The sequence below is a fragment of the Oncorhynchus masou genome, unplaced genomic scaffold (genome assembly GCF_036934945.1).
Source record: "Oncorhynchus masou masou isolate Uvic2021 unplaced genomic scaffold, UVic_Omas_1.1 unplaced_scaffold_1943, whole genome shotgun sequence".
Taxonomy (NCBI): Eukaryota; Metazoa; Chordata; class Actinopteri; order Salmoniformes; family Salmonidae; genus Oncorhynchus; species Oncorhynchus masou.
Genome location: NW_027008437.1, coordinates 1 through 22,645, shown reverse-complemented (window position 1 = coordinate 22,645; position 22,645 = coordinate 1). Strand labels below are relative to the sequence as shown.

Sequence of the window (22,645 nt, the reverse complement as noted above, 5' to 3'; positions counted from 1 at the left end):
TCTTCAACGGCTGTACAAGGTTGCTGGATATTGGCGGGAACTGTAAACATTTCTGAGATCTTTTATTTCAGCTCATGAAACCAACACTTTACGTGTTGCGTTTACACAGTTGAAGTCGGAAGTTTACATACACCTTAGCCAAATACATTTAAACTCCGTTTTTCACAATTGCCGACATTTAACCCAAGTAAAAGTTCCCTGTTTTAGGCCAGATCACCACTTCATTTTAAGAAAGTGAAATGTCAGAATAATAGTAGAAAGAATGATTTATTTCAGCTTTCATTTCTTTCATCACATTCCCAGTGGGTTAGAAGTTTACATACACTCAATTAGTATTTGGTAGCATTGCCTTCAAATTGCTTAATTTGGGTCAAACATTTCGGGTAGCCTTCCACAAGCTTCCCAGAATAAGTTGGGTGAGTTTTGGCCCATTCCACCTGATAGAGCTGGTGTAACTGAGTCAGGTTTGTAGGCCTCCTTGCTCGCACACACTTTTTTGGTTCTGCCTACAAATGTTCTGTAGGATTTGAGGTACGGGCTTTGTGATGGCCACTTCAATACCTTGACTTGTTGTCCTTAAGTCATTTTGCCACAACTTTAGAAGTATGCTTGGGGTCATTGTCCATTTGGAAGACCCATCTGCAACCAAGCTTTTCCTGCCTCATGATGCTATCTGTTTTGTGAAGTGCACCAGTCCCTCCTGCAGCAAAGCACCTCCACAACATGATGCTGCCACACCCGTGCTTCACGGTTGGGATGATGTTCTTCGGCTTGCAGCCTCCCCCTTTTTCCTCCAAACATAACGATGGTCATTATGGACAAACTGCTTTATTTTTGTTTCATCAGAGCAGAGGACATTTCTCCAAAGAGTACGATATTTGTCTCCATGTGCAGCTTCAAACTGTACTCTGGCTTTTTTAATGGCGGTTTTGGAGCAGTGGCTTCTTCCTTGCTGTGCAGCCTTTCAGGTTATGTCAATATAGGACTTGTTTTACTGTGGATATAGATACTTTTGGACCTGTTTCCTCCAGCATCTTCACAAGGTCCTTTGCTGTTATTCTGGGATTGATTTGCACTTTTTGTACCAAAGTACTTTCATCTCTAGCAGACAGAATAAGTCTCCTTCCTGAGCGGTATGACGGCTGCGTGGTCCCATGGTGTTTATACTTGCATACTATTGTTTGTACAGATGAACGTGGTACCTTCAAGCGTTTGGAAATTGCTCCCAAGGATGAACAAGACTTGAGGTCTACAATTTTCTTTCTTGGCTCATTTCTTTTGACTTTTCCATGATGTCAAGCAAAGAGGCACTGAGTTTGAAGGTTGGCCTTGAAATACAAATCACAGGTACACCTCCAATTGACTCAAATGATGCCAATTAGCCTATCAGAAGCTTCTAAAGCCATGACATTACTTTCTGGAATTTTCCAAGCTGTTTAAAAGCAGTCAATTTAGTGTATGTAAACTTCTGACCCACTGGAATTGCTATACAGTTAAATTATAAGTGAAATAATCTGTCTGTAAACAATTGTTGGAAAAAATTACTTGTGTCACGCACAAAGTAGTTGTCCTAACAGACTTGCCAAAACTATAGTTTGTTAATAAAAAAAATTTGTGGAGTGGTCGAAAAACGAGTTTTAATGAGTCCAACCTAAGTGTACGACTTCAACTGTATTTTAGTTCTGTGTAGATACCGGATAAGATGCTCCTTGGTCGGAGCTTTGGCGGTCGTCGTCACTCCAGCTGTCCGTTTCCTCTCAGCCAGTCTCTTCCTCATAGAGTTGGTCATCTGGGAGTCCAACCTCCACAGGAACACACAGCTAGACACAGACAAACACCGAACACAACTCAAACTGACTGGATCTGGAAACAGCCCCAATATATAGATATAGTTTAGCTAAGAAGCATGTTTACCTGTCTCCAGATATGGTAATGAGGTGTCTGCAGTCCTGGCTGAACCTCATCCCAGTCACAATCTCTACGGAGGACAAGAAGAGGAGACCGGCCAGTCAGAGGGAGCAAAGAGACGGGAGGAAGAGGAGGAAAGAGACGGGAGGAAGAGGAGACAGGCTACAGTCAGAGGGAGCAAAGAGACGGGAGGAAGAGGAGCAAAGAGATGGGAGGAAGAGGAGCAAAGAGATGGGAGGAAGAGTAGGGCTACCTGAGTGACCGAACAAGGTGGCCACACACTCTCCTGACTCATAGTCAAAGATACAGATGCTCTTATCAGAGCAGCTTGTTGCTAGGTAGATCCCAGCGGGGTCCATCTGAACCTAGTGGCACACAATGACAACAAACCATGGAATAAGAAACATTGACCTACAGTAGAAAGCTAATTAGATAGGTTGTGCCGTTAGTCAAATAGCGATGTCTCCTCTCACCTTCAGCAGTGTTCCGTCGTCACTTGTAGAACCTTTGAAACACTTCTTCATCTTGCCACTCTTCACGTTGTACACTCTACACAGGGGTCAGGGGTCACGATTAGGTACACTCTACACGAGGGTCACGATTAGGTACTCCACACAGGGGTCAGGCACACTCCACACAGGGGTCAGGCACACTCCACACAGGGGAGGACACGAAGGCATTAGACCAGAATTCATCAACTAGATTTAGCTGTGGGCTGATTTTTTCTTGAGCAGTCGGTCAGGGGGCTAAATTGACCGCAAGAAGCTCAAACAATCACTTTAAACCTTACTGACACCTGTATTCGATCACATACAGAGTGTACAAAAAAACATTCAGAACACCTGCTCTTCCCATGACATAGACTGACCAGGTGAAAGCTGGTGGAGACAGGTTAAATCAGTGTAGAAGAAGAGGAGGAGGAGGAGGAGACAGGTTAAATCAGTGTAGAAGAAGAAGAGGAGGAGACAGGTTAAATCAGTGTAGAAGAAGAAGAGGAGGAGGAGACAGGTTAAATCAGTGTAGAAGAAGAAGAGGAGGAGGAGACAGGTTAAATCAGTGTAGAAGAAGAAGAGGAGGAGACAGGTTAAATCAGTGTAGAAGAAGAAGAGGAGGAGGAGACAGGTTAAATCAGTGTAGAAGAAGAAGAGGAGGAGGAGACAGGTTAAATCAGTGTAGAAGAAGAAGAGGAGGAGGAGACAGGTTAAATCAGTGTAGAAGAAGAGGAGGAGGAGACAGGTTAAATCAGTGTAGAAGAAGAGGAGGAGGAGACAGGTTAAATCAGTGTAGATGAAGAAGAGGAGGAGACAGGTTAAATCAGTGTAGATGAAGAAGAGGAGGAGACAGGTTAAATCAGTGTAGAAGAAGAAGAGGAGGAGACAGGTTAAATCAGTGTAGAAGAAGAAGAGGAGACAGGTTAAATCAGTGTAGAAGAAGAAGAGGAGGAGGAGACAGGTTAAATCAGTGTAGAAGAAGAAGAGGAGGAGACAGGTTAAATCAGTGTAGAAGAAGAAGAGGAGGAGGAGGAGGAGACAGGTTAAATCAGTGTAGAAGAAGAAGAGGAGGAGACAGGTTAAATCAGTGTAGAAGAAGAAGAGGAGGAGGAGACAGGTTAAATCAGTGTAGAAGAAGAAGAGGAGGAGGAGGAGGAGACAGGTTAAATCAGTGTAGATGAAGAAGAGGAGGAGACAGGCTAAATCAGTGTAGATGAAGAAGAGGAGGAGGAGACAGGTTAAATCAGTGTAGAAGAAGAAGAGGAGGAGACAGGTTAAATCAGTGTAGAAGACGAAGAGGAGGAGACAGGTTAAATCAGTGTAGAAGAAGAAGAGGAGGAGACAGGTTAAATCAGTGTAGATGAAGAAGAGGAGGAGGAGGCAGGTTAAATCAGTGTAGAAGAAGAAGAGGAGGATGAGACAGGTTAAATCAGTGTAGAAGAAGAAGAGGAGGAGGAGACAGGTTAAATCAGTGTAGAAGAAGAAGAGGAGGAGGAGACAGGTTAAATCAGTGTAGAAGAAGAAGAGGAGGAGACAGGTTAAATCAGTGTAGAAGAAGAAGAGGAGGAGACAGGTTAAATCAGTGTAGAAGAAGAGGAGACAGGTTAAATCAGTGTAGAAGAAGAAGAGGAGGAGACAGGTTAAATCAGTGTAGAAGAAGAGGAGACAGGTTAAATCAGTGTAGAAGAAGAAGAGGAGGAGACAGGTTAAATCAGTGTAGAAGAAGAGGAGACAGGTTAAATCAGTGTAGAAGAAGAAGAGGAGGAGACAGGTTAAATCAGTGTAGAAGAAGAGGAGGATAAAGAAGGATTGTTAAGCTTCGAGACAGCGGACATGGATTGTGTTTGTGTGCCAATCAGGTGGTGAATAGGCAAACCAAAAGATTTAAGTTCCTTTGAACGGGGTATGGTAGTAGGTGCCAGGCGCACCGGTTTGTGTCAAGAACTGCAACGCTGCTGGGGTTTTTCACACGCAACAGTTTCCCGTGTTGTATCAAATAAGGACCACCACCCAAAAGGACATCCAGTCAACTAGACAACTGTGGGAAGCATTGGAGTCAACATGGACCAGCGTCCCCGTGGAAGGCTTTCAACACCTTGTAGAGTCAACATGGACCAGCATCCCTGTGGAACGCTTTCGACACCTTGTAGAGTCAACATGGACCAGCATCCCTGTGGAACGCTTTCGACTCCTTGTAGAGTCAACATGGACCAGCGTCCCTGTGGAACGCTTTCGACACCTTGTATCTTCCGGGTTGGAGCGAGCGGTCGCATCTACACTTCGGTCCGCAGGTAGTATAACTTTTCATTACATTTCATTATAGTACAACAGTTTGATTTGTCTAATCTTAGCAATTTCTTCTTAGCTAGCTACATAGCCGTCTTTGTATCAAAGATAATTGCGTAATTATCGTATTTCGTCGTCCTAACGTAGTCAACACTGCTATCTGCCCAGCAGCTAGCTAACGTCCACCGTCTACCGAATACCAGCACTGTAGAAACTATTACACTCAACTGAACGACTTGATTAGTGTAGTGTTAGCTAGCTACATAGTTGTCTTTGCTGTCTTCGTATCCAAGATAATTGTGTAGTTTAGAGTGTGTAGACTTAGAGTGATTATCTTAATTTACCGAGGTTAGCTAGCCAGCTATTTGTCGTCCTTAACGTAGGAGATACTGCTAGCTAGCTAGCCAACAGCTAGCCAACGTCTACCGAATAGAACTTCAACTACCCGGTCAACATTCCGCTTCGCTCCACAGGTAGTATCACATTTTTTCATTTCACTTCATTACAGTACAACGGTTTGATTTGTTTGATCGTAGCTAGCTAGCTACATAGCCGTCTTTGTATCAAAGACAATTGTGTAGTCTAGAGCGATTTTCTAGGTTAGCTAGCCAGCTATTGTCGTTCTTTTAACGTAACGTAATCAACACTGCCAGCTAGCCAGCTAGCCCCCGAATAGCAGCACTGTAGAAACTATTACACTCAACGGAACGACTTGATTAGTGTAGTGTCAACAACGCAGCCACTGCCAGCTAGCCTACAAAGTCAACAACGCAGCCACTGCCAGCTAGCCTACTCCAGCAGTACTGTATCATTTCAATCATTTTAGTCAATAAGATTCTTGCTACGTAAGCTTAACTTTCTGAACATTCGAGACGTGTAGTCCACTTGTCATTCCAATCTCCTTTGCATTAGCGTAGCCTCTTCTGTAGCCTGTCAACTATGTGTCTATCTATCCCTGTTCTCTCCTCTCTGCACAGACCATACAAACGCACCACACCGCGTGGCCGCGGCCACCCTAATCTGGTGGTCCCAGCGCGCACGACCCACGTGGAGTTCCAGGTCTCCGGTAGCCTCTGGAACTGCCGATCTGCGGCCAACAAGGCAGAGTTCATCTCAGCCTATGCCTCCCTCCAGTCCCTCGACTTCTTGGCACTGACGGAAACATGGATCACCACAGATAACACTGCTACTCCTACTGCTCTCTCTTCGTCCGCCCACGTGTTCTCGCACACCCCGAGAGCTTCTGGTCAGCGGGGTGGTGGCACCGGGATCCTCATCTCTCCCAAGTGGTCATTCTCTCTTTCTCCCCTTACCCATCTGTCTATCGCCTCCTTTGAATTCCATGCTGTCACAGTTACCAGCCCTTTCAAGCTTAACATCCTTATCATGTATCGCCCTCCAGGTTCCCTCGGAGAGTTCATCAATGAGCTTGATGCCTTGATAAGCTCCTTTCCTGAGGACGGCTCACCTCTCACAGTCCTGGGCGACTTTAACCTCCCCACGTCTACCTTTGACTCATTCCTCTCTGACTCCTTCTTTCCACTCCTCTCCTCTTTTGACCTCACCCTCTCACCTTCCCCAACCTACTCACAAGGCAGGCAATACGCTCGACCTCATCTTTACTAGATGCTGTTCTTCCACTAACCTCATTGCAACTCCCCTCCAAGTCTCCGACCACTACCTTGTATCCTTTTCCCTCTCGCTCTCATCCAACACTTCCCACACTGCCCCTACTCGGATGGTATCGCGCCGTCCCAACCTTCGCTCTCTCTCCCCCGCTACTCTCTCCTCTTCCATCCTATCATCTCTTCCCTCTGCTCAAACCTTCTCCAACCTATCTCTTGATTCTGCCTCCTCAACCCTCCTCTCTTCCCTTTCTGCATCCTTTGACTCTCTATGTCCCCTATCCTCCAGGCAGGCTCGCTCCTCCCCTCACGCTCCGTGGGTGGACGACTCATTGCGAGCTCACAGAACAGGGCTCCGGGCAGCCGAGCGGAAAAGGAGGAAACCTCGCCTCCCTGCGGACCTGGCATCCTTTCACTCCCTCCTCTCTACATTTTCCTCCTCTGTCTCTGCTGCTAAAGCCACTTTCTACCACTCTAAATTCCAAGCATCTGCCTCTAACCCTAGGAAGCTCTTCGCCACCTTCTCCTCCCTCCTGAATCCTCCTCCCCCTCCCCCCTCTCTGCAGATGACTTCGTCAACCATTTTGAAAAGAAGGTCGACGACATCCGATCCTCGTTTGCTAAGTCAAACGACACCGCTGGTTCTGCTCACACTGCCCTACCCTGTGCTCTGACCTCTTTCTCCCCTCTCTCTCCAGATGAAATCTCGCTTCTTGTGACGGCCGGCCGCCCAACAACCTGCCCGCTTGACCCTATCCCCTCCTCTCTTCTCCAGACCATTTCCGGAGACCTTCTCCCTTACCTCACCTCGCTCATCAACTCATCCCTGACCGCTGGCTATGTCCCTTCCGTCTTCAAGAGAGCGAGAGTTGCACCCCTTCTGAAAAAACCTACACTCGATCCCTCCGATGTCAACAACTACAGACCAGTATCCCTTCTTTCTTTTCTCTCCAAAACTCTTGAACGTGCCGTCCTTGGCCAGCTCTCCCGCTATCTCTCTCAGAATGACCTTCTTGATCCAAATCAGTCAGGTTTCAAGACTAGTCATTCAACTGAGACTGCTCTTCTCTGTATCACGGAGGCGCTCCGCACTGCTAAAGCTAACTCTCTCTCCTCTGCTCTCATCCTTCTAGACCTATCGGCTGCCTTCGATACTGTGAACCATCAGATCCTCCTCTCCACCCTCTCCGAGTTGGGCATCTCCGGCGCGGCCCACGCTTGGATTGCGTCCTACCTGACAGGTCGCTCCTACCAGGTGGCGTGGCGAGAATCTGTCTCCTCACCACGCGCTCTCACCACTGGTGTCCCCCAGGGCTCTGTTCTAGGCCCTCTCCTATTCTCGCTATACACCAAGTCACTTGGCTCTGTCATAACCTCACATGGTCTCTCCTATCATTGCTATGCAGACGACACACAATTAATCTTCTACCTTCCCCCTTCTGATGACCAGGTGGCGAATCGCATCTCTGCATGTCTGGCAGACATATCAGTGTGGATGACGGATCACCACCTCAAGCTGAACCTCGGCAAGACGGAGCTGCTCTTCCTCCCGGGGAAGGACTGCCCGTTCCATGATCTCGCCATCACGGTTGACAACTCCATTGTGTCCTCCTCCCAGAGCGCTAAGAACCTTGGCGTGATCCTGGACAACACCCTGTCGTTCTCAACCAACATCAAGGCGGTGGCCCGTTCCTGTAGGTTCATGCTCTACAACATCCGCAGAGTACGACCCTGCCTCACACAGGAAGCGGCGCAGGTCCTAATCCAGGCACTTGTCATCTCCCGTCTGGATTACTGCAACTCGCTGTTGGCTGGGCTCCCTGCCTGTGCCATTAAACCCCTACAACTCATCCAGAACGCCGCAGCCCGTCTGGTGTTCAACCTTCCCAAGTTCTCTCACGTCACCCCGCTCCTCCGCTCTCTCCACTGGCTTCCAGTTGAAGCTCGCATCCGCTACAAGACCATGGTGCTTGCCTACGGAGCTGTGAGGGGAACGGCACCGCAGTACCTCCAGGCTCTGATCAGGCCCTACACCCAAACAAGGGCACTGCGTTCATCCACCTCTGGCCTGCTCGCCTCCCTACCACTGAGGAAGTACAGTTCCCGCTCAGCCCAGTCAAAACTGTTCGCTGCTCTGGCCCCCCAATGGTGGAACAAACTCCCTCACGACGCCAGGACAGCGGAGTCAATCACCACCTTCCGGAGACACCTGAAACCCCACCTCTTTAAGGAATACCTAGGATAGGTTAAAGTAATCCTTCTCACCCCCCCCCCTTAAATGATTTAGATGCACTATTGTAAAGTGGCTGTTCCACTGGATGTCAGAAGGTGAATTCACCAATTTGTAAGTCGCTCTGGATAAGAGCGTCTGCCAAATGACTTAAATGTAATGTTAAATGTAGAGTCCATGCCCCAACGAATTAAGGCTAATCTGAGGGCAAAGGGGGGGGGGGGGGTAGAAACTCTATGTTAGGAAGGTGTTCCTAATGTTTGGTACGTGTGTATATCGCTCTATTAAGCATGGAAATACTTTGGAACAGATTTCTCAAATGAAATGGTGTTTTTAATTTTAGTCTTTCACAGGGCATTCAGAAAGTATTCAGACCCCCTTTATCCACATTGTGTTACGTTACAGCCTTATTCTAACATGGATTAAATTGTTTTCTCCCTCAATCTGCACAAAACATCCCATAATGACAAAGCAAAAACAGTTAATAATATATATATATATATATTTGTGTTCAACCTTTTTGCTAATTTACATAAGTATTCAGACCCTTTACTCAGTACTTTGTTGAAGCACCTTTGGCAACGATTACAGCCTCAAGTCTTCTTCGGCATGCCGCTACAAGCTTGGCACACCTGTAATTGGGGAGTTTCTCCCATTCTTCTCTGCAGATCCTCTCAAGCCCCGTCAGGTTGGATGGGGAGCGTTGCTGTACAGCTATTTTCAGGTCTCTGGACAGATGTTGGATCAGGTTCAAGTCTGTGCAACTCAAGGACATTCAGGGACCCGAAGCCACTCCTGCATTGTCTTGGCTGTGTGCTTAGGGTCAATGTCCTTTTGGCAAACTCCAAGCGAGCTGTCATGTGCCTTTGACCATCGGGGTCTTGGTCACCTCCCTGACCAAAGCCCTTCTCCTTCTGATTGCTCAGTTTGGCCAGGCGGCCAGCTCTAGGACGAGTCTTGGTGGTTCCAAACTTCTTCCATTTAAGAATGATGGAGGCCACTGTGTTCTTGGGGACCTTCAATGCTGCAGAAGTGTTTAGGTACCCTTCCCCAGAGCTGTGCCTCGACACAATCCTGTCTCAGAGCTCTACGGACAATTCCTTCAACCTCATGGCTTGGTTTTTGCTCTGAAATGCACTGTCAACTGTGGGACCTTATATAGACAGGTGTGTGTCTTTCCAAATAATATCACTGTCAACTGTGGGACCTTATATAGACAGGTGTGTGCCTTTCCAAATCATGTCCAATCAATTGAATTTACCACAGGTGGACTCCAATCAAGTTGTAGAAACATCTCAAGGATGATCAATGGAAACAGGATGCATCTGAGCTCAATTTCAAGTCTCAGAGACTTATGTAAATACGTTTTGTTGTTTTATATTTTATTTGGTAACTGAAGTGCGCTTTCAAATGCATAGTCAACAAGAAGGCAAGTCTTCATCAGCACATCACTATGCTATGAGCTGGAGGCCTTTTCAAAGCATATAGCTACTTAAAGTTGTTTGAAACCTGAACGTTTCACTACCTATAGTGAGGTATGCTTTACCTTGCTTCAAAATAGCCTGGACAAAATCCAGTCATATCCGGAGACAATTGTTTTATACAGACGTCCATATACCATTGAAACCAGTAGTCTGTTGTTTTATAAAAGACATACCATTGAAACCAGTAGTCTATTGTTTTATAAAAGACATACCATTGAAACCAGTAGTCTAGAAATAAAAGCACTCAAAATAGGCTACTATAACCGCGATTAGGATCATTAGCTTCCCCAAGCTTTAAATAAGTTGTGGATTGTTTTTAAAATCATATTGCCTACAGTATATTTGGAAGCTGGGCCTACAGTCAGAAGGAAAGACCGCGTACTATTGGACAGCAAGCGAGACAAAATACCAAATAGATGATTGCTGAGTTGTGACTAATCAGTGAACAGTAGAGGCCCAGCCAGGCATATCACAGTATTTGAACATTGAATCACAGGGGGAAAAAAGAGAAGAAGACAAACGTCTTTTAGTTATCAAAATGGTCCTATTTAATTGAGCCTAACAGTTAGGCCTATAGCCCATCTTATTGGCTCTAGCAGAGAGCATCAGGTCCATCTTATTGGCTCTAGCAGAGAGCATCAGGTCCATCTTATTGGCTCTAGCAGAGAGCATCAGGCCTATAGCCCATCTTATTGGCTCTAGCAGAGAGCATCAGGCCTATAGCCCATCTTATTGGCTCTAGCAGAGAGCATCAGGTCCATCTTATTGGCTCAAGCAGAGAGCATCAGGCCTATAGCCCATCTTATTGGCTCTAGCAGAGAGCATCAGGTCCATCTTATTGGCTCTAGCAGAGAGCATCAGGTCCATCTTATTGGCTCTGGCAGAGAGCATCAGGTCCATCTTATTGGCTCTAGCAGAGAGCATCAGGTCCATCTTATTGGCTCTATTAGAGAGCATCAGGCCTATAGCCCATCTTATTGGCTCAAGCAGAGAGCATCAGGCCCATCTTATTGGCTCTAGCAGAGAGCATCAGGCCTATAGCCCATCTTATTGGCTCTAGCAGAGAGCATCAGGCCTATAGCCCATCTTATTGGCTCTAGCAGAGAGCATCAGGCCTATAGCCCATCTTATTGGCTCTAGCAGAGAGCATCAGGTCCATCTTATTGGCTCTAGCAGAGAGCATCAGGTCCATCTTATTGGCTCTGGCAGAGAGCATCAGGTCCATCTTATTGGCTCTAGCAGAGAGCATCAGGTCCATCTTATTGGCTCTAGCAGAGAGCATCAGGCCTATAGCCCATCTTATTGGCTCTAGCAGAGAGCATCAGGTCCATCTTATTGGCTCTATTAGAGAGCATCAGGCCTATAGCCCATCTTATTGGCTCTAGCAGAGAGCATCAGGCCTATAGCCCATCTTATTGGCTCTAGCAGAGAGCATCAGGTCCATCTTATTGGCTCTAGCAGAGAGCATCAGGTCCATCTTATTGGCTCTAGCAGAGAGCATCAGGTCCATCTTATTGGCTCTGGCAGAGAGCATCAGGTCCATCTTATTGGCTCTAGCAGAGAGCATCAGGTCCATCTTATTGGCTCTAGCAGAGAGCATCAGGTCCATCTTATTGGCTCTATTAGAGAGCATCAGGCCTATAGCCCATCTTATTGGCTCTATTAGAGAGCATCAGGCCTATAGCCCATCTTATTGGCTCAAGCAGAGAGCATCAGGCCCATCTTATTGGCTCTAGCAGAGAGCATCAGGCCTATAGCCCATCTTATTGGCTCTAGCAGAGAGCATCAGGCCTATAGCCCATCTTATTGGCTCTAGCAGAGAGCATCAGGCCTATAGCCCATCTTATTGGCTCTGGCAGAGAGCATCAGGTCCATCTTATTGGCTCTAGCAGAGAGCATCAGGTCCATCTTATTGGCTCTAGCAGAGAGCATCAGGCCTATAGCCCATCTTATTGGCTCTAGCAGAGAGCATCAGGCCTATAGCCCATCTTATTGGCTCTGGCAGAGAGCATCAGGTCCATCTTATTGGCTCTGGCAGAGAGCATCAGGTCCATCTTATTGGCTCTAGCAGAGAGCATCAGGTCCATCTTATTGGCTCTAGCAGAGAGCATCAGGCCTATAGCCCATCTTATTGGCTCTAGCCCATCTTATTGGCTCTAGCCCATCTTATTGGCTCTAGCCCATCTTATTGGCTCTAGCCCATCTTATTGGCTCTAGCCCATCTTATTGGCTCTAGCCCATCTTATTGGCTCTAGCCCATCTTATTGGCTCTAGCATAGAGCATCAGGCCTATCCCCAGTGAGTGGTACTGACCCTATTCACTATTGGTGTGGCACTTAAGTTTTTTTGGACAATAATTTCCTCCTCCAGTTGAGATGGACGTCATATTATATTTGTGTCTCTCCTTCTCATTGGTCTATTATACGGACAACATCAGTGTCTCTCCTTCTCATTGGTCTATTATACAGACAACATGATAGTGTCTCTCCTTCTCATTGGTCTATTATACAGACAACATGATAGTGTCTCTCCTTCTCATTGGTCTATTATACAGACAACATGATAGTGTCTCTCCTTCTCATTGGTCTATTATACAGACAACATGATAGTGTCTCTCCTTCTCATTGGTCTATTATACAGACAACATGATAGTGTCTCTCCTTCTCATTGGTCTATTATACAGACAACATGATAGTGTCTCTCCTTCTCATTGGTCTATTATACAGACAACATGATAGTGTCTCTCATTCTCACTGCAAAATAAGGAAACACGTCGTTGCGTCCTCGATGTTCTGTGTAAGATGAATTACCACAATGTCAAAAGGTGATTTCTGTCATTCTGAGCCCCTAATCAGGTTACACACCCAATGCATGTTGGGAAAAACATCAGGTACATTTCTAAAATGTTCCGGTCCTGACAGGCGGTGTGTGTGTGTACCTGATATTCCGGTCCTGACAGGAGGTGTGTGTGTGTGTACCTGATATTCCAGTCCTGACAGGCAGTGTGTGTGTGTGTACCTGATATTCCGGTCCTGACAGGCGGTGTGTGTGTGTACCTGATATTCCGGTCCTGACAGGCGGTGTGTGTGTGTACCTGATATTCCGGTCCTGACAGGCAGTGTGTGTGTGTGTGTGTACCTGATATTCCGGTCCTGACAGGCGGTGTGTGTGTGTGTGTGTACCTGATATTCCGGTCCTGACAGGCGGTGTGTGTGTGTGTGTGTACCTGATATTCCGGTCCTGACAGGAGGTGTGTGTGTACCTGATATTCCGGTCCTGACAGGCGGTGTGTGTGTGTGTGTGTACCTGATATTCCGGTCCTGACAGGCGATGGCGGTGTGTGTGTGTACCTGATATTCCGGTCCTGACAGGTGTGTGTGTGTGTGTACCTGATATTCCGGTCCTGACAGGCGATGGCGGTGTGTGTGTGTACCTGATATTCCGGTCCTGACAGGCAGTGTGTGTACCTGATATTCCGGTCCTGACAGGCGATGGCGGTGTGTGTGTGTGTGTACCTGATATTCCGGTCCTGACAGGCGGTGTGTGTGTGTACCTGATATTCCGGTCCTGACAGGAGGTGTGTGTGTGTGTACCTGATATTCCGGTCCTGACAGGAGGTGTGTGTGTGTGTGTGTACCTGATATTCCGGTCCTGACAGGCGGTGTGTGTGTACCTGATATTCCGGTCCTGACAGGAGGTGTGTGTGTGTGTGTACCTGATATTCCGGTCCTGACAGGCAGTGTGTGTGTGTGTGTGTGTACCTGATATTCCGGTCCTGACAGGCGGTGTGTGTGTGTGTGTACCTGATATTCCGGTCCTGACAGGAGGTGTGTGTGTGTGTGTGTGTGTGTGTACCTGATATTCCGGTCCTGACAGGAGGTGTGTGTGTGTGTGTGTGTACCTGATATTCCGGTCCTGACAGGCGATGGCGGTGTGTGTGTGTGTAGCGTCCAGGTCCATATCATACAGAGTGGTCTTCTCTACTACGTGGTGACTACGGGCAAAGTTCAGACCCTCCGAAGACTGGAGGGGACAGAGAAGAAGGGGACAGAGAGAGGGGAGGGAGACAGAGGTGGGTTAATGCCGCAATTCAAACTGGGATGCATTTTAAATTGACCATTCAGACTATATATATATATTATACAGAGAGAGGGGTATATGACCATTCAGACTATATATTATACAGAGAGAGGGGTTTATGACCATTCAGAGTATATATAATACAGAGAGAGGGGTTTATGACCATTCAGAGTATATATTATACAGAGAGAGGGGTTTATGACCATTCAGACTATATATTATACAGAGAGAGGGGTTTATGACCATTCAGACTATATATATTATATAGAGAGGGGTTTATGACCATTCAGACTATATATTATACAGAGAGAGGGGTATATGACCATTCAGACTATATATTATACAGAGAGAGGGGTTTATGACCATTCAGACTATATATATTATACAGAGACAGGGGTTTATGACCATTCAGACTATATATTATACAGAGAGAGGGGTATATGACCATTCAGACTATATATTATATATAGAGAGGGGTATATGACCATTCAGAGTATATATTATACAGAGAGAGGGGTTTATGACCATTCAGACTATATATTATACAGAGAGAGGGGTATATGACCATTCAGACTATATATATTATACAGAGAGAGGGGTATATGACCATTCAGACTATATATATATATATATTATACAGAGAGAGGGGTTTATGACCATTCAGACTATATATTATACAGAGAGAGGGGTATATGACCATTCAGACTATATATATTATACAGAGAGAGGGTATATGACCATTCAGACTATATATATTATACAGAGAGAGGGTATATGACCATTCAGACTATATATATTATACAGAGAGAGGGGTATATGACCATTCAGACTATATATATTATACAGAGAGAGGGGTTTATGACCATTCAGACTATATATTATACAGAGAGAGGGGTATATGACCATTCAGACTATATATATTATACAGAGAGAGGGGTATATGACCATTCAGACTATATATATTATACAGAGAGAGGGGTTTATGACCATTCAGACTATATATTATACAGAGAGAGGGGTATATGACCATTCAGACTATATATATTATACAGAGAGAGGGGTATATGACCATTCAGACTATATATATTATACAGAGAGAGGGGTTTATGACCATTCAGACTATATATTATACAGAGAGAGGGGTTTATGACCATTCAGACTATATATATATATTATACAGAGAGAGGGGTATATGACCATTCAGACTATATATATTATACAGAGAGAGGGGTTTATGACCATTCAGACTATATATATTATACAGAGAGAGGGGTATATGACCATTCAGACTATATATTATACAGAGAGAGGGGTATATGACCATTCAGACTATATATTATACAGAGAGAGGGGTATATGACCATTCAGATATAGTATATAGAGGGTAGAAAGGTAATTAGAGGATATATACACTGCTCAATTTTGGGGGGGGGTTTTGAGTGTGACTCCAAATCCAGACCTCCATGGGTTGATAAACTTGATTTCCATTGATAATTTGTGTGATTTTTTTTGTCAGCACATTCAACTATGTGAAGAAAAAAGTATTTAATAAAAATATTTCATTCATTCAGATCAAGGATGTGTTATTTTAGTGTTCCCTTTATTTTTTTGAGCAGTTTATTATATAGAGAGGGTAGAGGGTATATATTATATAGAGAGGATAGAGGGTATATATTATGTAGAGGGGGTATGTATTATATAGAGGGGTATATTATATAGAGAAGGTAGAGGGGTAAAGAGAGGATATATATTATATAGAGAGGGTAGAGGATATATATTATATAGAGAGGGTAGAGGGTATATATTATATAGAGAGGTTATATATTATAGAGAGGGCAGAGGGTATATTATATAGAGAGGGCAGAGGGTATATATTATATAGAGAGGGCAGAGGGTATATTATATAGAGGGCAGAAGGTATATATTATATAGAGAGGGTAGAGGGTATATTACATAGAGAGGGTATATTATATTATATAGAGAGGGTAGAGGGTATATATTATATAGAGAGGTTATATATTATAGAGAGGGCAGAGGGTATATATTATATAGAGAGGGCAGAGGGTATATATTATATAGAGAGGGCAGAGGGTATATATTATATAGAGAGGGCAGAGGGTATATATTATATAGAGAGGGTAGAGGGTATATATTATATAGAGAGGGTATATATTATATAGAGAGGGTATATATTATATAGAGAGGGTATATATTATATAGAGAGGGTAGAGGGTATATATTATATAGAGAGGGTAGAGGGTATATATTATATAGAGAGGGTAGAGGGTATATATTATATAGAGAGGGTAGAGGGTATATATTATATAGAGAGGGTAGAGGGTATATATTATATAGAGAGGGTAGAGGGTATATTATATAGAGAGGGTAGAGGGTATATTATATAGAGAGGGTAGAGGGTATATTATATAGAGAGGGAAGAGGGTAAATTATATAGAGAGGGAAGAGGGTAAATTGTATAGAGGCTATATTATATAGAGAGGGTATATTATATATTATATAGAGGGCAGAGGGTATATATTATATAGAGAGGGCAGAGGGTATATATTATATAGAGAGGGCAGAGGGTATATATTATATAGAGAGGGCAGAGGGTATATATTATATAGAGAGGGCAGATGGTATATATTATATAGAGAGGGTAGAGGGTATATATTATATAGAGAGGGTAGAGGGTATATTATATAGAGAGGGTAGAGGGTATATTATATAGAGAGGGTAGAGGGTATATTATATAGAGAGGGTAGAGGGTATATTATATAGAGAGGGAAGAGGGTAAATTGTAGAGGCTATATTATATAGAGGGCATATTATATATATTATATAGAGAGGGTATATTATATATATTATATAGAGGGCAGAGGGTATATATTATATAGAGAGAGGGTATATATTATATAGAGAGGGTAGAGGGTATATTATATAGAGAGGGTAGAGGGTATATATTATATAGAGAGGGTAGAGGGTATATATTATATAGAGAGGGTAGAGGGTATATATTATATAGAGAGGGTAGAGGGTATATTATATAGAGAGGGAAGAGGGTAAATTGTATAGAGGCTATATTATATAGAGGGTATATTATATATATATTATATAGAGAGGGTATATTATATAGAGAGGGTAGAGGATATAGAGAGGGTAGAGGATATAGAGAGGGTATATTATATAGAGGGCAGAGGGTATATATTATATAGAGGGCAGAGGGTATATTATATAGAGGGCAGAGGGTATATTATATATAGAGAGGGTATATTATATATAGAGAGGGTAGAGGATATATATTATATAGAGAGGGTAGAGGATATATATTATATAGAGAGGGTAGAGGATATATATTATATAGAGAGGGTAGAGGGTATATTATATAGAGAGGTTATATATTAGAGGGCAGAGGGTATATATTATATAGAGAGGGCAGAGGGTATATATTATATATAGAGGGCAGAGGGTATATTATATAGAGGGTAGAGGGTATATATTATATAGAGAGGGTAGAGGGTATATATTATATAGAGAGGGTAGAGGGTATATATTATATAGAGAGGGTAGAGGGTATATATTATATAGAGAGGGTAGAGGATATATATTATATAGAGAGGGCAGAGGATATATATTATATAGAGAGGGCAGAGGATATATATTATATAGAGAGGGCAGAGGGTATATTATATAGAGAGGGTATATTATATAGAGAGGGTAGAGGGTATATTATATAGAGAGGGTAGAGGGTATATATTATATAGAGAGGGTAGAGGGTATATATTATATAGAGAGGGTAGAGGGTATATTATATAGAGAGGGTAGAGGGTATATTATATAGAGAGGGTATATTATATAGAGAGGGTAGAGGATATATATTATATAGAGAGGGTAGAGGGTATATTATATAGAGAGGGTAGAGGGTATATATTATATAGAGAGTGTAGAGGGTATATATTACAGTGCCTTGCGAAAGTATTCGGCCCCCTTGAACTTTGCGACCTTTTGCCACATTTCAGGCTTCAAACATAAAGATATAAAACTGTATTTTTTTTGTGAAGAATCAACAACAAGTGGGACACAATCATGAAGTGGAACGATTTCAAACTTTTTCAACAAATCAAAAACTGAAAAATTGGGCGTGCAAAATTATTCAGCCCCTTTACTTTCAGTGCAGCAAACTCTCTCCAGAAGTTCAGTGGTGATCTCTGAATGATCCAATGTTGACCTAAATGACTAATGATGATAAATACAATCCACCTGTGTGTAATCAAGTCTCCGTATAAATGCACCTGCACTGTGATAGTCTCAGAGGTCCGTTAAAAGCGCAGAGAGCATCATGAAGAACAAGGAACACACCAGGCAGGTCCGAGATACTGTTGTGAAGAAGTTTAAAGCCGGATTTGGATACAAAAAGATTTCCCAAGCTTTAAACATCCCAAGGAGCACTGTGCAAGCGATAATATTGAAATAGAAGGAGTATCAGACCACTGCAAATCTACCAAGACCTGGCCGTCCCTCTAAACTTTCAGCTCATACAAGGAGAAGACTGATCAGAGATGCAGCCAAGAGGCCCATGATCACTCTGGATGAACTGCAGAGATCTACAGCTGAGGTGGGAGACTCTGTCCATAGGACAACAATCAGTCGTATATTGCACAAATCTGGCCTTTATGGAAGAGTGGCAAGAAGAAAGACATTTCTTAAAGATATCCATAAAAAGTGTCGTTTAAAGTTTGCCACAAGCCACCTGGGAGACACACCAAACATGTGGAAGAAGGTGTTCTGGTCAGATGAAACCAAAATTGAACTTTTTGGCAACAATGCAAAACGTTATGTTTGGCGTAAAAGCAACACAGCTCATCACCCTGAACACCATCCCCACTGTCAAACATGGTGGTGGCAGCATCATGGTTTGGGCCTGCTTTTCTTCAGCAGGACAGGGAAGATGGTTAAAATTGATGGGAAGATGGATGGAGCCAAATACAGGACCATTCTGGAAGAAAACCTGATGGAGTCTGCAAAAGACCTGAGACTGGGACGGAGATTTGTCTTCCAACAAGACAATGATCCAAAACATAAAGCAAAATCTACAATGGAATGGTTCAAAAATAAACATATCCAGGTGTTAGATTGGCCAAGTCAAAGTCCAGACCTGAATCCAATCGAGAATCTGTGGAAAGAACTGAAAACTGCTGTTCACAAATGCTCTCCATCCAACCTCACTGAGCTCGAGCTGTTTTGCAAGGAGGAATGGGAAAAATTTTCAGTCTCTCGATGTGCAAAACTGATAGAGACATACCCCAAGCGACTTACAGCTGTAATCGCAGAAAAAGGTGGCGCTACAAAGTATTAACTTAAGGGGGCTGAATAATTTTGCACGCCCAATTTTTCACTTTTTGATTTGTTGAAAAAGTTTGAAATATCCAATAAATGTCGTTCCACTTCATGATTGTGTCCCACTTGTTGTTGATTCTTCACAAAAAAATACAGTTTTATATCTTCATGTTTGAAGCCTGAAATGTGGCAAAAGGTCGCAAAGTTCAAGGGGGCCGAATACTTTCGCAAGGCACTGTATATAGAGGGCAGAGGGTAGAGGGTATATTATATAGAAAGGGTAGAGGATATATATTATATAGAGGGTATATTATATAGAGGGTAGAGGATATATATTATATAGAGAGGGTAGAGGATATATATTATATAGAGAGGGTAGAGGATATATATTATATAGAGAGGGTAGAGGATTTATATTATATAGAGGGCAGAGGGTATATTATATAGAGAGGGTATATTATAAAGAAAGGGTAGAGGATATAGAGAGGGTATATTATATAGAGAGGGTATATTATAAAGAAAGGGTAGAGGATATATTATATAGAGGGTACATTTTTTATTTAACTAGGCAAGTCAGTTAAAGAACAAATCCTTATTTTCAATGATGGCCTAGGAACAGTAGAGGATAGAAGGGTAACTAGAGGATAGAAGGGTAACTAGAGGATAGAAGGGTAACTAGAGGATAGAAGGGTAACTAGAGGATAGAAGGGTAACTAGAGGATAGAAGGGTAACTAGAGGATAGAAGGGTAACTAGAGGATAGAAGGGTAACTAGAGGATAGGAGGGTAACTAGAGGATAGGAGGGTAAATAGAGGATAGAAGGGTAAATAGAGGATAGAAGGGTAAATAGAGGATAGGAGGGTAAATAGAGGATAGGAGGGTAAATAGAGGATAGGAGGGTAAATAGAGGATAGAAGGGTAACTAGAGGATAGAAGGGTAACTAGAGGATAGAAGGGTAACTAGAGGATAGAAGGGTAACTAGAGGATAGAAGGGTAACTAGAGGATAGAAGGGTAACTAGAGGATAGAAGGGTAACTAGAGGATAGAAGGGTAACTAGAGGATAGAAGGGTAACTAGAGGATAGAAGGGTAACTAGAGGATAGAAGGGTAACTAGAGGATAGAAGGGTAACTAGAGGATAGAAGGGTAACTAGAGGATAGAAGGGTAACTAGAGGATAGAAGGGTAACTAGAGGATAGAAGGGTAACTAGAGGATAGAAGGGTAAATAGAGGATAGAAGGGTAACTAGAGGATAGAAGGGTAACTAGAGGATAGAAGGGTAACTAGAGGATAGAAGGGTAAATAGAGGATAGAAGGGTAAATAGAGGATAGAAGGGTAAATAGAGGATAGAAGGGTAAATAGAGGATAGAAGGGTAACTAGAGGATAGAAGGGTAACTAGAGGATAGAAGGGTAAATAGAGGATAGAAGGGTAACTAGAGGATAGAAGGGTAAATAGAGGATAGAAGGGTAACTAGAGGATAGAAGGGTAACTAGAGGCTCACCTGTTCAGCAGTGCGGAAGTAGATACTCTTATCAGCACCACAGCTCACCATGAGGACCTCTGGGCTGACTCCTACAACACACAAAAACAGGCCGACACAAGTCCCTAGTTAGACGTCTCTTCCCCAGCCTCCCCACCATAGGACATGCACGTTGTCTGTTTGGGTTTCGTCTCCTCGTACGGTGTGTGTGTTAGGGCTGCAGGTAGCCTAGCAGTTTGAGCATTGGGTCAGTAACTGAAAGGTCGCTGGTTTGAATACACAAGGCGATAAAGGTGGCCAACGTGTCGATGTGCCCTTGAACAAGGCACTTGACCTTAATTTGCTCCGGGGCGCTGTACTAGTATGGCTGACCCTGGAAACAACACCTCACTGTATTTTTGTGTGTGTGTGTGTGTGTGTGTGTGTACCAGTGAACTTGATAGCGGTGATGGAGGCAGAGTGGTCATAGACGGTCTGCTCCAGACTGTAGCTCTTCTCCATGTTGAAGATGTGGATGAGACGGTCTCGACTGGCCGACGCCAGCAGGTGAAGCCCTGAAACAAACACAACCCACGTTTCCATCCACTGTCAGACCGTATATATAAATATAAATGCAGACAGATGTTTGTTACGACATGCAGGATCTTTGTGTTTGTAACACCCCTGTCTCCCCGGGGGTCAGAACTCCCCCCCCAGTCTCCCCGGGGGTCAGAACTCCCCCCTCAGTCTCCCCGGGGGTCAGAACTCCCCCTCAGTCTCCCCGGGGGTCAGAACTCCCCCCCAGTCTCCCCGGGGGTCAGAACTCCCCCCCAGTCTCCCCGGGGGTCAGAACTCCCCCCTCAGTCTCCCCGGGGGTCAGAACCCCCCCTCAGTCTCCCCGGGGGTCAGAACTCCCCCCTCAGTCTCCTCGGGGGTCAGAACCCCCCCCGTCTCCCGGGGGTCAGAACTCCCCAGTCTCCCCGGGGGTCAGAACTCCCCCCCCAAGTCTCCTCGGGGTCAGAACCCCCCCCCCCGTCCCCCGTCTCCCCGGGGGTCAGAACCCCCCCCAGTCTCCCCGGGGTCAGAACCCCCCCAGTCTCCCAGGGGGTCAGAACTCACCCGTTTCTGCAGGGGAGAACTCCAGACACAGCACCTCAGAGTCGTGGGCTTCAATCTTCTGCAGCTGATCCATGAACTGTAGACCAAATATACTGGAAAGGAGAACACACGATATCTTAGTGGATGTGGTCGTGTTGACTGTGCGTGCGTGTGCGCGTGCGTGCGCTTACTGTACGTTTCCGTTGCGGTCTCCAGCCGCCAGATGTTGTCCATCAGGACTGACGCCCAGGACTCTGATCCCTGACTTAGCGTCCATCCCGCCCCCTCTCCTCTCTCCCCATCTGTCTGAAGGTGCTGGGTATCCTCCCCCACGTACACAATCCTCAACAGATCCTGGACCAGCACACAGACGGACAGACAGATAAAACCAATATGTGTGGGTAGTCGTTCGTAAATCCAAGATTTTCTGAATGAACAATGCCGCGACGTTGGCAGGGTGGACGGAGGACCTGGCCGTGTTGCATTGAGACTCACGTGGCTGTAGAGGTTACGCAGGCAGCTGGTTCCCTGCACCGGGTCACTGTGCCACAGCCGAATGGTGTTGTCTGAAGAGCAGGTGAGGAAAGACCCAGGGGGCAGACAGGAGCGGGACAGATCCATGTCAGGGTAGGTCTAAATTAAAA

At 44.6% G+C, this 22,645-nt stretch overlaps 1 protein-coding gene across 1 annotated transcript in view; it reads right to left on the bottom strand.

Moving 5' to 3' along the window:
- The window catches only part of LOC135532613 (WD repeat-containing protein 62-like), a gene marked incomplete at its 5' end in the record, with an annotated part of 61,380 nt that extends 38,746 nt beyond the window's left edge, over positions 1–22,634 (bottom strand). The window contains 11 exon segments of the mRNA XM_064960086.1: positions 1,695–1,820; positions 1,915–1,978; positions 2,162–2,273; positions 2,382–2,457; positions 13,926–14,047; positions 20,946–21,016; positions 21,353–21,478; positions 22,023–22,114; positions 22,193–22,280; positions 22,283–22,355; positions 22,497–22,634. Coding sequence (XP_064816158.1) covers positions 1,695–1,820; positions 1,915–1,978; positions 2,162–2,273; positions 2,382–2,457; positions 13,926–14,047; positions 20,946–21,016; positions 21,353–21,478; positions 22,023–22,114; positions 22,193–22,280; positions 22,283–22,355; positions 22,497–22,634 — 1,088 coding nt within the window.
- Positions 22,635–22,645: the final 11 nt, after the last annotated feature.